Source organism: Geotrypetes seraphini, chromosome 3 (assembly GCF_902459505.1).
Source record: "Geotrypetes seraphini chromosome 3, aGeoSer1.1, whole genome shotgun sequence".
Taxonomy (NCBI): Eukaryota; Metazoa; Chordata; class Amphibia; order Gymnophiona; family Dermophiidae; genus Geotrypetes; species Geotrypetes seraphini.
Window position 1 is genome coordinate 283,850,588 of NC_047086.1, and position 17,786 is coordinate 283,868,373.

Sequence of the window (17,786 nt, forward strand, 5' to 3'; positions counted from 1 at the left end):
ACCCAACATTCACACCTCCTCCCCCCCCCCGAGGCTACCGGCGCTGCTCCATTCCCCCCCTTGAGGCCACCGACGCTGCTCCATACCCCTCCCCGCGATCCGGCATCCCCCCTGCGAACCGGCATCCTCCCCCGCTCACGCTGCCCCCCCCTCCACCACGATCCTACATCCCCCCGAGCACGGCAATGACATCCCTTACCCCGACTGGGCACCGGCAGCAGCACCGGTGCCGGTGCCCGAAGATCCTCCTCCCTCTTCTGGCTGGACTGGCTTTGAGCATTTGCGCATGATCAAAGCCTTCTGGTCTTGCTCTCTCTGAGATTCTCAGATTCAGAAGAGGGAGGATCTCCGACGCACCGCCCAGCCTAGGCCGCGCCAGAAGAGGGAGGATCTTCGGGCACCGGCACTAGTGCCCAGTCAGGGTAAGGGATGTCATTGCCGTGCTCGGGGGGGGCAGACGCGAGCGGGGGGGGATGCCGGATCGCGGGGAGGGGCACTCGTACAGCGAGGCAAGCTCGGTTTACGAGGCACCAAGTTTGCAAATGTTTTGCTCGTCTTGCAAAACACTCGCAAACCGGTGCACTCGTAAACCGAGGTACCACTGTATTTGAGAAATGTTCGTTCAAGTGCCAACTTAGGCCAGTTTTTGGACGTATTTCTCTTTCGATTATGGGCCCCATAGTGTACAATATATAAGTGAATAACTACAATCATGTATAACATATAAGTATAAATTCAAAATTAAACAATTCATAAATTAATGGTATAAACTTTGTTTCAATAAAGTTTGTTTATAATAAAAGTTTGTTAAATGAATGGTATATACTTTCTTTATTCTTTGTTTATAATAAAAGAAAGATTATTCAACTATTACCCTCTCCCAAACCTCACCCTACCCATTCCCCTTCTCAAGATTGCATATAAAATAACTAAATACATTTATGATCTACTCATTAAAACACGACTTCGTGCAGTAGATGTCAATGTATTTAAAAAAGGTTGCCAAATCATAAGAAATAATTTTCCCTGCTTCATCTCCCAATCAGAAATAGATGTGGAGCAGCATAATAAAAAAAACATCTACCGTATTTGCCGGCGTATAGGACGACTGGGCGTATAAGACGACCCCCCAACTTTTAGTTAAAAAATAGAGTTTTGTGTTATACTCGCCGTATAAGACGACCCCTTCTTCCGCACACCTTCTCTACCGCCCCGGGTGCAGCACAGCCGGCCAGGTCCCCTTACTTTTGTGGCACTTCCCCGACCGACCGACAACAGCCCCGATCCGACAAACCTCCCTGCCCTTAACCGCGAATCTAAATTACCTTCTTACAGCAGCTGTAAGAAGGTATTTAGATTCGCGGCTACAGGGCAGGGAGGATTGTTGGACCCGGGCTGTTATCGGTCGGTCGGGGAAGTGCCACAAAAGTAAGGGAACCTGGCCGGCTGTGCTGCAACCGGGGCGGGGCGGCCGCCCCTCTCTCTTGGTACCGCGAGGCTACTCTCCTTCTCCTTACCTGCCATGCCTGCAGCACAGAGCCGAACGGAAGTCTTCCCGACGTCAGCGCTGACGTCGGAGGGAGGGAGGGTTTTGTTTAAGCTTTGTTTAAGCCCTCCCTCCCCTCCGACGTCAGCGCTGACGTCGGGAAGACTTCCGTTCGGCTCTGTGCTGCAAGCAGAGAAGGTAGGGAGAAGAAGAGCCGCGCGACTGAGTACATCCAGCCCCGCAAGTAAGGGCATGTAAACTGTACCCGGCGTATAAGACGACCCCCGACTTTGGGGAGGATTTTAAGGTACTAAAAAGTCGTCTTATACGCCGGCAAATACGGTAAGTCCCATTTTGGCCCGAGACCCTAAACGCTGAAAGTAGCAGGAGGGAAAATGTCCATTCTCAAAAAAAACATCCAAAATGAGTTGATTTTTTTTTAGAATGGCCTACCTTTACGTTCAGTTGGTAAACTGCATTATCACTTTATACTGCATGCTTTTGTGAGAGAAGAGTTGGGCATATATAGACAGAAGAAGAATATATCCTCAATAACCTCTCCCTTATTTTCACACTTATCAACAATATCAAGGGTATTTCAATGCTAGCAGACCCTCAGATACTCAAAATACTTTCACTGTATCAGGCTTCACGTTCCAAATCCTCACTGGGCCATAATAAATTAGCTTTCTTAATTTTCAAACTTTATCGTGAAGATTATTTTATAATACTTAGAAGTACTTAGCTTGTGTTAGTTAAGTGGTCTAACTTGTAGGGACATTCGTGCCGACATGTTTCACCCAGCGGGATTTTTCAAGGCTCACATCCCTAAATTAGTTCTCGCCGCATTATCTGACCACCATAGTATTGTGAAGCCTGATATAGTGAAAGTATTTTGAGTATCATGGTGGTACCTCTGAGGGTCTGCTAGCATTGAAATACCTCATTATTACCTTGTTGATAAGTGTGAGAATAAGGGAGAGGTTATTGAGGATATATTCTTCTCCTGTCTATATATGTCTACTTCTACATTCAGCAGTTTAAAAGCCCAGATCACCACTACATCTAAACTTAAAACACATTATCAACCAAAAAATAGCCTAAGTCCCAAACGCCCTAAACAAGACCTTTTAGGTGAAGGAGGGGCCAGTCCTTAAAAGCTGGATTCTGTAAAATGACGCCATAACAAAAAATGTGATTTAGTCTTATCAAATAAAGAGCATAAGCATTGCCCCTGCCGGGTCAGACCAGGGGTCCATCGCGCCCAGCTGTCCGCTCCCGCGGCGGCCCCCCAGGCCAATGGCCTGTAAGTGCTTCTTACCTAAGATGTTTATACCCTATTTACTTAATGTCCTATAAGTAACCCTCTATCTGTACCCTGCTATCCCCTTCTCTTTCAGGAAGTCATCCAGTCCCTTTTTGAACCCCAATAATGTACTCTGTCCTATCACCTCTCCTGGATGTGCATTCCAGGTGTCCACCACCCTCTGAGTGAAGAAGAACCTCCTAGCATTCGTTTTGAATCTGTCTTCTCTCAATTTTTCTGGATGACCTCTTGAAGCTGAGCAAGATTTTGTGGGATCACTATTCCAAGATATACTACCTTACCAGGTGCCCAGGTTAAAGGAAAAGTACCATTCCATTGAAGGGGTAATGTTGAATGAAAGGGAAGAACCATTGACTTTTGAAAATTTAAATGAAAACCCGAATGAAAACCAAATTCAGCTAAAGCGTCAAGCAAACATGATAAAGAGCGCTCTGGATTAGCTAACCATCTTTTCAAAAATAGTGGTGTTGAGTCCTGGTGGTACATTGAAGCACAAGCAAGGGAGTGCTTACCTTGTTTGGCAGGCTAAATCCTAGCACTGCATTCTGGCATACTACTAGGGGGTAGGATTCTCCATTTTTCAAGAAGTAAGAATAAACGTGATCTACGCCTGCATCCTAACACAAGGTGTATGAAGGACCTTGAGAGAGATGTCTGGGGCCTACTGGGGCAATGAGGGAACCTCTAGAGTGAGCAGGAATTTCTTCAGAGAGTGGGGTCTTCTGAATAAGCTAGGGCCATCAAGGAATTCTTTGAAGGAGTGGTGGGTCATTCAGACCCACAAGAACCCCAGGGATTTCTTTGGGAGGTGAGGTGTTTCTGGTCTTATTAGGGCCATGAGGAACATCTTTGGAGGTAGAGGGCTTTGTTGCCCCTTAAAGCCACCAATGATTTATTGAGTAGAAGGGGGGGCTTCTAGTTCCAATAAGGTCACCAGGGATTTCTTCAATGGAGTGAGGGGCTTCTGAGCCCACCTGAGCGACCAAGGAATTTTTTGAGGGGGTATGGGTCTACTGGATCCACAAGGGCCTTTAGGGATTTCTTTGGGATAGAGAGACCTACCAGGACCACTGGAGCCACCAAGGATTCTTCTAGGGGGTCATAAAAAGCTTCAGGCCTATTAGAGCAGCAAAGGATCTCTTTATGGGATGGGTGACCTCTGGGCCAACTAGGAGCTTTTGAGGGAGTGAAAGGCCTTACAGGCCCACAAAGGCCACTTGGGATTTCTTTGGAGATAGTGAGGAAAACTTCTGGCTCACTACAGCCACCACACAAATCTTCAGGGGCTAGGGGACTTCTGAGCCAACTATAGCCACTGAAGAATTGTTTGAGGGGATGGCAGGCCTTCTGGGCCTACAAGGACCACCATGTTTTTTGAGCTTGTGGGGTTCTTCTGGGCCCATTAGAGCCACCAGGAATTTTCCAGAGTTGGGGAAAGTTTCTTCCAGTTCCACTTGGGCCACCAGAGATCTCTGCTAATCTGGGTCATCTGAAGTAAAGGTCACAGCTCCAATAAAAGTAAATCTATCATTCAAGTATCCCTTAAAGTCAAGTTGTCAATCTGCTTTAGACAAAAATCTATATTTAATTCACATCTCAGTCCATGTTCGGTAAGATGATCCAAGAATCCTACTTTTGATTAAATTCTTGAGCACAGCCTCTAATTATATATCCTGTACTCTCCATCAGCAAGACAGACACTGCATGAGAAACCATCATTTTAATCTTAGCCTGCTAGAGCACTAATGGGCCTGTAAATTGACACAGACTCCTTACCCATCCATAAAATTCTCAGATGGCATCCTGCCCAGGCTAGCTATTAGTGATTATAGTTACACAGCCTGGGCATGAAAGCTAATGCACATATGGCATTGCACACGTGACAGCTAAGAGAGAGATGTTTACTATTCCTGAAAAGGATTTACCAAAAGCCCGAAAACTAAGAGGATTATCAAAGATATACTGTCCTCTTTTTTAGGTTGTCTGGGATCAGATAAATCACTGCACACTGAAATTGCGACAGTCAACAGGGCTTATGGAGTACTGTCTGGAAGTGATAAAAGAAAATGATCCATCTGGCTTCTTACAGGTATTACTTTCTCAAAATGTTTAGAACTATAAATACATAATACAACTTAAGTAAGATAATCTTCTCTTTTTCATTTTTACTGGAGGAGAGTGTGGCATAGTGGTTAGAGCTACAGCCTCAGCACCTTGCTGCTGCTTGTAACCTTGGGCAAGTCACTTGATCCTCTACTTCCCCAGGTACATTAGACAGATTGTGAGCCCACCAGGACAAATAGGGAAAATGCTTGAAGTACCTGTATGTAAACCACTTTGAGTGTGGAAGTAAAATTACAAAAAGGCAATATCCAAATCCCTGCCCCCCTCCCATTTTATTTAGGAATTGCAAGTACATTGGAGCTTAGACAGTAGTTACCAGTCAAAAAACTTCACACATCTCATAAATCTGTGTCAAATTTCAAATCTTTTACAACTGTGAATTCAGAAATCCTTCCTTTCCTTGCCCTCCGCTTTGTCCCCTTCCCCAATCTTGTTCTCAACTACTTGTTCTGCTTCCCACTTCCCCTTGGTCTAAAGGGTGTAATTTTTCATTGGCCCCTTCTTGCTCGAGTCCTCCAGTTTTCTTCTTTCTTATAACGACTGACCTCTCATATTCTGACTTATCCTTCAAATAATCACCAAGACATTTTGGGCTCTGTCATATTTTTTCTCCAGGGCTGTAATTTTCACCATGATGTTCTATAACCTCATATGCCATATTTGCAAGTCTAAGATTTGTTTTCTTATCAAGGCCAACACTATTTCACCCTTTGCTGCTACCAGGCAATATTTAATCAGCTCGGCTTTCTGACCTACTCATTCTTCTGCCCCATCCACCATCATCTCAGTATGCATTGCTTACAGTGGCATAGTGAGGGGGGGCAGGGGCTGGACCGCCCCAGGCGCCATCTTGGTGGAGGCGCTGGCACCTCTCCTGCTCTCTGCCTCCCGCTCCTTCCCACTCCTCCCCCACCACGTGCACACCTTCATTTACCCCCCCCCCCTCGGTACTTCTAGCTCTTCGCCGGCGCGAGCAGCAGCTCTAACCTGCTGCTCGGGTTGGCCTCAGCGCTCCTCTCTGATGTTACTTCTGGATCCTGCATCTAGGAAGTGACGTCAGAGGGAGAGCCGACACTGGCGTGGGCATCAAGTTGAAGATACTGCTCTCACTGGGGAAGCTAAACAGGTATGGGGGAAGGGAAGAGATACATGTACGCGCAGTAGGGGGGAGGAAGAAGAAGGTGAGGGGGGACGCCACCGGCCCTCGCTACACCAGTGATTGCTTGGACTTTCTTCTCAAGCACTTACCTGTTATCTTTTGTTTCTCCTCTTGTATCATTCTCTAGTATTCTTTTATTGGCATCCCTATCAGATATGTAACAGGGTCCTTCTCTTCCCAAATCCCTTCCAACACTAACTTTCCAATCCCTTATAGATTTGACTAAGCTTGTATTCCATGAAAGGTCAATATTCAGAAGAAGTTACAATTGCAGTTAAATTACAGTTAGATGTGTACATACATGCTAGGTGCGTGCCAGGGGTGTAATCAGCCCTCTAATTTTGGAGGTACCCAAATGTGGACTGAGGGGGCAACATATTCCCTTCCTCCTTCACCCAGTGTGTTAAAAATAATACATTTGCTGATGGGGCTGCCAAAGCAACTGCTGAAAGAACAGTGTGAAGAGGTAAGAAAGATAACTATTCAAAAATTTCAGAAAAATACATGAACTTGACATTCAAATGCTTCTTTTTACTTTGCTAAATGTTCTTCAAATAAATAATTTTCAAATAAATTTTGTGTATTGTGCTCAGTCACCTCCACCACAGTCATATCTGAAGCAGATACACTGACTACAATTATTAAGGAACCATTTGAAGAGCATTTAGCAAAGCAAAAAAGAAGACATTAGAGGTAAGGAAGACAGTCATGCCTACAGTGAGGTCAGTTTAGTATAGTTACAGCAAGTATGTTCTGCAAGCTATGCTGTGCCATGAAGAGGAACAGGAAAGAAGAGATGCAGTGGAGAAGATATTGAAGATCAGAGGTAAAGGAGATGAGAAGATATAGTTTGGAGACAGCAGTAAGACTCAGGAAAACACCATCCATCAACACTGAGGCAACAATTCTCACCCAGTTACTTGACTTGAGCTCTGGAGTCTCTGAGCTTCCTCTTACCTATACCATGACAATAACAGAGATCAAAACATTTCTGAGCAAGCCCATTGTGGTTCCAGACTGGTCATAATACACCCAGTCCATAGAAAAGTGTGTAAACATGACAACTGAAGCTGCTGGTCATGTGTACAATCTGGAGAGGCGGGACATTATATTAGGGGTCAGATGGTCAGTAGGGAGCTCATGAGGTGAAACAGAAGAAAACAAGATATGGTCTCTTTGCTGGATTTTGTTAAATAACATTAAATTAACTACATAAATGATATTTTAAAGACAATTATGTAGCTTCAGGTATAGTTGAGATTATTTGTATGTCCAAATATCAGTTAATTTCGACATTTCAGCTGTGATTTGATCTCAGATAAGATTCACTTTAAGCAGTTTCTGATGATAGCTTTAAATTCAGCAAGCAAAATTGCATAATTTGGCCACTAGTAAAGTTTGAAAAAATAAAAATCTACCCATTGGCATAATGGGTTGCTAAAGGAAGGCCAAGAGCCAAGGATAAACTTGTATACAAAATGATCAATTAACATCAATTGGGGGGGGGAAGGGAGGATCACCTTACAGCTCCTAATTTTAAAGGCCATTAGAGAACTGGGGTGCACAGTATATTACAGTTCACATGTTATGGGCCATTTGGCCTTTGTCTGCAACCATGTTTCAATGTTTTCAAATTTGCAGTGCCTCCACTGAAGCTGGAAAAAATGCTGACCCTATCCCAGTAGCATGCAATCAGGGCCTTCAGGGGATTCAGTGAAGGTCCTGACCATGGCTGCCAGCTCTATGCTGCACTGTTCACTTCTGGCTCCTCTTACCTCTGTGCAGACTCTTCCTGCTCTTCCTCCAAGCCCACGCAGTCCTGAACCATCAGGGGATTCTCTCCAGACATTGAATCCCCTCATGGCTGACGACTGACCAATCACAGGCCAGCACAGCATTTGGGCTTCTCATCTGTAGCATCCTGCCATCCTCCAGCATATAAGCATCAGAGATTTGGAGTCCAGACAGAATCCCAGGGGCGTTTTGGTTTTGTTCTGTTTTAATTTGATTGGTTGGGCTGGCAGAACTTCTGAACCTGCCCAGTCAATCAAATTAAAATAAAACAAGAGGGGTCACGTGATGACGTTGAGCTGAGCGGCGGTTCCCTGCTCTTGCTCCGACCCTCTCGCGCTCTGGTTCTGTGGACTGTTTGGAGCTATAGCGCTTGTTCTTGGGGGTTCGGCTGGGAGACCCTCGAGGATTGTGTGATGTTTCGATGGGGTTGGCCATTAGTGACCGGTACCTCCCATGGCTATGGATGATTTGGTGTGTGTCACGTTGAATGTGGCGGGCATCAACTCTCCTGTGAAGCGCACCAAGGTCCTATCCTTCTTGAAGAGGGAGAAAGTCTCCGTGGCTTTTCTACAGGAGACTCACCTCACGGTCTGTGAATATCAGAAGTTGAACCGTGACTGGGTGGGGGAGGTGGTGGCATCCTCTTATTCTTCTAGGCAGAGGGGGGTGGCCATCCTCATTCACAAGGCAGTTTTAGCGGTCACCCACAGGATTATCCGGGATCCTCAGGGCCGTTTTGTTATCTGGGCGGGGACACTGTCTGACAAACCTTTGGTGCTTTGCAACATCTACGCTCCAAATGTTTATTCTCACTCTTTCTTTTCTACTCTCTTGGCTCACTTGATAGCGTTACTGAATTATGAGCTCCTGGTGGGTGGGGATTTTAATATCACTAGTGACCCTTCCATAGAATGCAAGCCCCCGAGACCAGTGACAGCGGATAATGAGCGTAGGGGGGTAAATTTCCTGATGGGGGAGTTGGACCTCCAGGATGTGTGGAGGGTTTGCCACCCTGGGGAGGTGGATTTCACCTTTTTTTCTCGGGTGCATCATAGCCACTCCTGCTTGGATTATTTCTTAGTTCCTTCTCGTTCTATCGGCCGGGCGGTGCGTATACACATACTGGATGTCCCTTTTAGTGATCATGCTGATGTGTCTTTGTCTCTCAAGTGGGGGAGTGGCCCCATTGTTGATCGCATTTGGCGTTTTAATCCTTCCCTGTATTTAGACGCGGATTTTCATACTTACCTTATAGAGGAATGGACTAAGTATAAGCAGACGAATGAGGGGGCTGATGTTTCGGATACCGTGTTCTGGGAAGCGGCGAAGGCCTATTTGCGAGGATGCATCATAGCCTACTCTATTCGCAAGCGCAAATCGCGAGATGCTGAACTCGTGTCGTTGGCAAAACAACTGTGGGAACGTCGGATCTATCACTTATGGCACCGTTCTGAGGATGCTCGTCAGTCGTATCTTCGTTTGCGTAAACAGAATGATGCCATTCTTACTGCACGGGCTTTAACTCATATTGATGTCTACAAGTTTCAACTTTACAGGTGGGGTAATCGGGCGGGGAAGCTCCTGGCCAACCTGGTTAGGCCATTCCGCAGTTCTGTGCACGTTTCCCGTATTCGGGACTCCTCCAATGTGCTGCACACGACGGATGTGGCTATCCAGTCCCAATTTGTGCGCTTTTATAGCGACCTGTATAGTGCGGGGGCGTACAATACTGAGGCTCGGGACCTTTTCTTTCGGGATTTGGATCTCCCGCACGTTTCCAAGGCTCACCGTGCTGTGCTCAATGCCCCTATCACTTGTTTGGAGATTTCTACAGCTATCGGCAATCTGCAACTCGCTAAAGCTGCGGGTCCGGATGGCATGGGGCCTGAGTTTTATAAGATCTTGCAACATCATGTTGGCCCTGCCTTATGTGCTATGTTTGGTGATATGCAGACTTCTGACAGACTTCTTCTGGAGCAGAACCATGCTCACGTAGTGGTGCATCCTAAACCGGGCAAAGACTCTGAACTGGTAGGTTCTTATAGACCCATATCCTTGCTCAATCAGGACATAAAACTTCTTACGGCTATTCTGGCTAAGCGACGGCTCAGGTCGTCCCCTTGCTTGTGCATCCTAACCAGGTGGGGTTCGTACCTGGTTGTTTCTCTTCGGCCAACATTCTTAAGGCGTTGGCTCTGAGGGAGGGTAGGGGCTGCCCTGGGGATGATTTGCTGGCTAGTTTGGATGCCGAAAAGGTTTTCGATAAGGTTGTTTGGCCTTACCTATTCTGGGTCTTGCAGAGACTTGGTATTACCGGTTCGTTTCATGATTGGGTGGTCCGTCTGTACACGGCTCCAACTGCTCAGCTGCTTATTAATTGCCAGCGTACGGTTTCTTTTCCTTTGCGGAGAGGGACCCGGCAGGGGTGTCCCTTATCGCCTTTGTTATTTATCCTTTCGCTTGAACCTTTGGCGGCTAAGATCAGGGACGCTCCAGGAGTGGAGGGCATTCGAGTGGGTGCGGAGCTCTATAAGATAACCATGTTTGCAGATGACATGTTGTTATTTGTAGGCAATGCCCGGGTTTCTATTGCTTGTATAACTTCTTTCATTGCATCCTTTGGGTCTTTTTCGGGACTGTGTATTAATTTCAGTAAGTCTGAGGCGCTTCCTGTAACCTCACCTTGTGCATCTCGCGCTCTGCCCGCCTTCCCTTTTCGGTGGGCTGAGGGGGAGCTTAAATATCTTGGGATCTTTCTTAGCGCTGATTGGGCCGTGGTTTATCGGCGCAATATTGAGAATCGCCTTGCTCAGCTCCGGGATACTTGTCATCGTTGTGGGGACCTTCCTCTGTCGCTCTTCGGTCGCATTGCCTTAGTTAAAATGCTTCTGTTGCCCAAGATTCTTTATCCCTTGCAGATGATTCCTTTCTGGCTGAGGGGGGCGGAGGAGCGGGCTTACAGGTCCTTTATCAACCTAAACCACTCTGCGTGAGAGCGGGGTGGTTTAGCGCTTCCGGATCTTCGGTTGTATAATGTTGCTGCTTTGCTGCGCTGGGTGCATGAACTCTTCACGCTCAGTTTTAGATTCGCTCCCACAGGCTTGTTTGACTCTTGGGTGGCGCCGCATAGCGTGTTGGCCTGTCTTGATGTCCCTAGGTGGCGGCGACCCCATGTGGGGTGCAATTCTCTATGGTTGGATCCGCTGAGGCATGCGCTGCTCTGGTGGCGGCGATGGATAGGAGGGAGAATGCAGGATCAATGGGCTTTTCAATTTGTTCGGGGAAACCCCGCGTTTCCGCCAGGTGTTGGTGGGGCATGCGGCTTGGCGGCCAGCTTTGGTACTTGTTTCTGTTTGGGGCATGTTTGCTCGCAGGCATCTGCGGATGGGACTTTCCCTTCCCATGCTGATCTCCGTCGTCACTGGTCTCTCCCCGATATGCCTTTCTTTGCTTATTTGCAGCTGCACCACTTTTATGTGGCATCTCGGAGGCGTACCCCATCAGGCTATCGTTTCTTGAAGGTTGACCACATCTTTTTCTCTCTCCCTGCTTCTTTGAATTCTCTGTCCACTTGGTATGGGTTGGCCCGGGCGGAACGACCGGACTCTCAGCTCCTACATTTAGCCTCTCAATGAACTGAGGAACTGGGGGAGCCTGTCGGGGCTGAGATGTTGGTGGCCTGTTTTTCTAGTATTCCTAGGGGGACCCGGAATGTTCAATTGCAGGAAATACAATTTAAATTACTACACCGTACTTATTTTACCAGGGTACGGGGTGTGCGGGCGGGCCTTTGTGATTCAGATGTTTGTGTTAAATGTCAGCTTATGAGTGGCACCCTTCTGCATATGTTCCTGGAATGCCCGCAGTTGGGGACTTACTGGAATGGGGTGCTGGACTTTCTGGCCCAGGTAGTGGGAACGCCCTTTCACTGGTCTTATTTACTTCTTGTATTGGGATGCGAGGGGGACGTGCTTGACCAGGGCTTGAGTCTGGAACACTGGCGCTTTTTGTACACTGCACTGTTGGTGGCTAAGCGTGAAGTGCTCCGCCTATGGATGGATGCCAGTGCGCCTGAGGTGTTGGGATGGAAGCGCTTCCTGGCTGAAGTGGCTCGATGGGAGCTTCGCACTTGTCCGGAGCCGTTGTCGGCGTCCCAGCGACTATATCGCTCTCTTTGGGATGCAACCTTATTGGAGGTTGGTCCTCTGTGACTGTTTGTGGCTCGCTCCTATTCACTTCCATAGAACCGGGGGGGGGGGGGGGCTGTTTGTTTGTTTGTTTGATTGTGTGTGGGTCGATATGCTTGTGGCATGGATGATGCGGTGAGTGGGTTGGTTGGATGATGGGGGTTCCTTTTCTTGCTTTTTTTTTTTTGTTCTCTGTCTATTGAAAAATGTTGAACTGTACTGACCAGCTTGATTGTATTTCTTGCTTACTTATTATATGGAATGTGCTGGGGAGGCTTCTGGATTTGTTCTCCTAGGGGTCTAGTGGGGCTTGTATCTCCTCCCTTTGGGTGGGAGCTCCCCTGCTTGATTTGAGAGTTTGTTGTTTCCCTGACATGTCTGTATTATGTTGCCTTCTCTGGCTGTTCAGTCTTTTCTGTTCAATAAAAATATTTCAAACAACAAAAAAAAATAAAACAAGAAAAAAACACCCCTGTGGATTCTCTCCGGGCTCTGAATTCTCTAAGGGCATAACGTGTGTTTGTGCCTTTCAATTTGTCTAGCTGAAGGCTTCTTCTGGTCCTGGACTATTTTGTCCCACTGTCAGGCTAAAAGGAAAGCATGCAAACTACAGCAAGTCACTGTTCACTGGAAATAATCGATTTCTCTTTATTTGCTTGCCATAATTTTTTGTTTTGGCTTCTTTCACAAGCATGTGCAAGCAGAGGGCTTGATGAACACTTTTATTATTTTTCAAACTATACTTTGGTGATTGTGATGGTTGTGGTAGTGGTGGGGGGTTGGAATGTAAGAAACAGAAAGAGAAGCACAAACAAAAGGTTGACCCTTGATGCTCCACAGAACTGGGAGTCTGACGAGAACAAAAACACTGTGGAGGAGATGATGTTCAAGATACAGGCTTTATTAAAAATACAGTTCAATCCACCTAAGACCCAAACCATTGGGGAATAAGGACCCAACACGGTCCGTGTTTCGACAAAATTGTTTTCCTCAGGGGTCCTGATATGAAAACTCGTGGATCAAAGACTAAAACAATCCTGAGTTAGATTCTTGGTGAGAGGGAGAAATAGAAGGCCTTGAGCATGTGCAGATGCATGTTCAAGGCCCGACAGAGGCAGGAAGATCTTCTAGCGGCACCGGCACGTCCTGTGGGCTGTGTGCCAGTGCCAGACGGGGGGTAAATTCAAGTTGTTCGGGTGGGGGGTGCCGGTTCACGTGGGGGGGGGCTTTTGTGAGCAGGGGGGAGCAGCGCCGCTGGCCTCTGGGGAGGAACATATCAAAGCGAGTTTCCATTATTTCCTATGGGGAAACTCGCTTTGATATACAAGTATTTTGGTTTACAAGCATGCTTCTGGAATGAATTATGCTCGTAAACCAAGGTTCCACTGTACTCTTATATCAAAGCGAGTTTCCCCATAGGAACTAAGGGAAACTCGCTTGATAAGTTCCCACCCCCCCCCCGAGGTCAGTGGCGCTGCTCTATCACCCGCCCCCCAGAACCGGCATTGCTCCCCCCAAAGGCCCCCCCGCTTGATTCTCAGAGATCTTGGAGAGAGCGTGAACTCGAAGGCCTTGAGCATGCGTAGATGCTCAAGGCCCAGCAAAGAAGAAGATGCAGATCTTCGGGCACCAGCTCCGGCATATCCTGTGCGTTGGTGCTGGTCATAAACTATTGTTGAAAACTGCACTTTAGACACTTTATGAGACTAAGATAATTACACTTTATACGATTAAATGTTTTGCCTAGTGTGATATTGAAGCAGGAAAGTTTATGTGGGGAGATTGGTTTACTTAAACCCCTATTAGACACAGGTCTTTTCTCCATTTTTTGCCATTTGGATATAGTACACAGTGCTGCGGGTATTATTGGATGTTTTTGCTATTGAGTGGTAGAGAAATAGAACATGTCTAAAAGACTCCACTTGAACTGCCTAAAATCAGATGTATTTGTTTTGCAGGACAAGTGCTATAAAGTGATAATTTTTTAATCAAAAAATAGGAAATCTCAATAAGTTCATCATAATAATTGCCTGAATCAGAAAAGATCACCTGAAAAAAGATGTATCAGTTCTAGCTGCAAGCCAATACTCTATCATCCTGGTCAGGATTATTACCTTCATTTTCAAAAGAAAGCAGCAGGCGTAGCAAGCATCGGAGCTTGAAAGGGAAGGCAATCTCATCTGATATTCTTACAACTGGAAGAGCTACCATACCCTTGCTTCAGTCAAATATCCTTTCTAAAAATGTGTAGGGATTGAAAATAATTTCCTAACTAGCGATATGTGAGAGAGAGAGATGAAATTGCCAACCAGGATAAACCACATCTTCGGGACAACACTTTTCACAACCAAGAGGCTTGGTGGAGTGGAGGAAATTCATCAAGTTACGGTAAAGGTTTGCCCTTTACTGTACCTTGATACTCTAGGGCAGGGGTGTCCAACCTTCGGCCCGAGGGCTGCATGCAGCCCCGTGAAGTATTTTGTGCGGTCCCAGTCAAGGGCGATGCAGTGTTTTCCTCTCCTGCCCTTGGGTATTTATCATCTTGCTGGCTCCCTCCTCTGTCTTGCTGCAGCATTTGCGTGGCCCCAGAAAAAAAATTTTCAGCCAATGAGGCCCAGGGAAGCCAAAAGGTTGGACACCCCTGCCCTAGGGGATTCAGCAACCTGCAGTATCCCATTACTGCACATTGCTGAATCTCACCTTATAGGAACTATACTGCTTGCGAGTATGGTTGCCAGATTTTCCAATCAAAAAATCTGGACCCCCTAGACCCGTCCCCAGGCCTGCCCAGTTCCACCCCTGTAACGCCCTAATCCTGCCCCCAGTCCAACCCTAGCCCCGCCCCTGCTGCCTGCTCTTGTCGGGCAGAGAGGAAATCCGACGTGATTTGAGAAGGCTTTTCAAAACCTGGACAAAGTGCCAGGTTTTGAAAAGCCTTCCGGATACCCGGACATCTGGCAACCTTAGTTGCGAGTCACCTCACAAGCAGCATTATTCCTGTGGTGTGCACAGCTGATTAACAAGCCTAATCGGTGCTGATAATTGCCAATTAACACCTATTAATTGATGCTAATTGGCAACTTGGTAGGTGCATTCTATAAAGTGGGGATCGTCATTTCCAGTACGTGAATCTGGAAAAGGGGTGTGGCCAGGGGAGGAGCATGGGCAGATTGTAAGTATTCCTAAAATGTATGCAAACTTTTAGAATATACTTGATCTATGCACAACTTAAGCACGGGTATTTAGGCATGGTTTTCCTTGGCCTAAATGGGTGTACCTAAAAAGTTATGACATGCACTGGCACTAAGTGTGATTCTATATATGGTGTTTGCAATGTTCTCTCTAAGTTGCATGGCTGCACAGCCATTCACCTTTCAGTAGAAGAACATGCAGTCATTCAGCCCCACTGCACAGCCGGTGAAGTCGGGATCAGCACCCCTCCGTTATGACTCTTCATCTTATGCCGCTGCTGCTACTTTCCTGAAGCAGCAGCAGCAGCAGCAGCATAGGCAAACTGAAACAAGCCAGCTGGGAGACCTTCCCATACATACCCGCAGCTGCTGGCCCACCCTTTTCGACGTCGCTTCTTCCGGGACAAAGCTGTCAGCCATGTATTGATATGTATGGAAAGGTCCCACAGCCGGTTTGTTTCAGTTTACTGCTGCTTTTTTCCTCAGGAAAGATGCAGCAGTGGTGGTGATGCTAGGCAGCAAATACTGGAAGATATGGAGTGGGGGTGAGAGAGGGAGAAGATGCTGGTGGATGTGAGTTAGGGGACAAAGAAGGGGCAGGCACGGGTTGATGGGAGAGGAGGAAATTACTGGTGGAAAAGAGGTGGAGGAGATAGGGGGTAGGAGGAGAGAGAGGAAATGGAAATGGGATGGGAGGAGAGAAAGGGGGCAGAAGCTGTTGGGCATGGTTTGGGGTAAGGGAGAGAGAGGGAGTAGATTTTGTATAGAAGTGGGAAGACTTTCTAGATAGAGCAGGGGAGAGAGAGAGAGCAGATGTTGGGGGTAAGGTACAGATAAGAGGAAGATGATGCAATTGAGGAAGTGAAAGGGGAGATGCTGGATAGAAGGTGAGGGGGAGAGAGGGTATAGAAGGGGAGAGATACAAAGAGGATGGAAATATTGATGTAAGGGGAGAGAGGGGAGATGCTGGATGGAAAGGGGAGGGGGAATAAGCTCTATAGACAGAGGGAGACTGAAGCCTGGATAGAAGGGGGGAGAGATAGGAGGGAGATGATGGAAGGGGGAAGTTAAAGGGGAAGGAAGACTTTATGGAAGAAGGAGATACTGACGCAGGGGGAGAGAGTGTGGATAAGCTGGATGGAAAGGGGAGAGGAAAGGGCAGACACTGTATAGAAGGGATAGTTGCTAGATGAAAGAAGGGAGAGGAGCAGGTATTTGAAGGGGAGAGACAGAAAGGAGGGAGATAAAGATGGAAGGGGAAAGAAAGGGCAGATATAGGAGGCTAACACTATATAAAAGGGAGATAGAGGGCAGAGTTAGTGAAAGATTGGGAATACGGGAAGTAAAATAGAGGGAACATTGGCTTGCATGCTTTTTATAGAATTGAGATAAGCACTGATTTAGTCAGCGCCAGGTTTTTTTGGCACTATATAGAATTAGGCATGTTTTTAATATTATGCATGTGCTTGTATATTACCTGTGCAAACATTTATGCCTGCTTGGTACCTGTGTCTCTTTATAAATTAGGTTTTAAATAGCTGTCTACTTTCTTTTGCATATAGATGATATGTTGTGATTCTCTTATTTGATTTTAAAATCACTTTTACTTTCACTGATCTACTCGTATTATTTAAACATCCTCCTCACAATCGCTTTCACACCTCCATCAGCTAAGCTTCTGACAACAGTTTCTGCTTGATTCTAATTCAGTCTCAGCCCAGCACCTACTCTGGGAATTCCCTGTAGATGAAGACAAACAGAAATACAACAAAGGAAAGGAAAAGAAGATAATTTTTTCATTGGACTAACTTAATACATTTTTTTGATTAGCTTTCAAAGGTAATACCTTCTTCAGATCAGAAATTCAGAAATGAGCAAATGACGACATGTATCAGAATGTGAAGGTGGCTGTTCAGGTTTGTTTCTTTTTCTGAAGTTTGCTCATATCTTTCCTCATATAAAAATAGTAATAATAATATGGTTCTTGTATCCCGCTAAATCTGAACAAATGAAGGTTCAAAGCGGTTAACAAAAGTAAGAAAAAGTAAATATATTGCATAAGATATTTCCTAAATAGATAAGTTTTACCCCCCTTCCCCCTTTACAAAACCGCACAAGAGTTTTTTAGTGCTGGCCGGCACACTGAATGCTCTCTGTTGTTCTGATAGTCATAAAGTTTCTATGATTGTTGGAGCAGTACAGAACATTCAGTGTACCGGTCGGCGCTAAAAACCTCTTACACAGTTTTGTAAAAGGGGGGGAGGGGTAAGTTTTTACAAAAAAAAAGTGGCAAAAGATGATATTAAGCACAAATCAAGAGGAAGAGAGAACCAGAAATGAACAGCCTGTAAGGTTGTATGAGGCATCTCCCATCTTCGGTAAATTTAATTAAAAAAAAAAAAAAAAAAATTCCCTTAATTATTTAAAATTTTAAATTTTAGCTCTGTAAACCGATCAGATACTTGTCTGGCCGGTCTATCAAATTATAAATAAACTTGGAAAGTGGTAGGGTAGTCAA

At 46.1% G+C, this 17,786-nt stretch overlaps 1 protein-coding gene across 1 annotated transcript in view; it reads left to right on the plus strand.

Annotated features, from left to right (window-relative positions):
- The window catches only part of TRIM67 (tripartite motif containing 67), a 147,484-nt gene that overhangs the window by 36,602 nt on the left and 93,096 nt on the right, over positions 1-17,786 (plus strand). Inside the window, exon 4 of the mRNA XM_033935520.1 lies at positions 4,792-4,902. Coding sequence (XP_033791411.1) covers positions 4,792-4,902 — 111 coding nt within the window. The remainder of the gene's footprint in view (positions 1-4,791; positions 4,903-17,786) is intronic.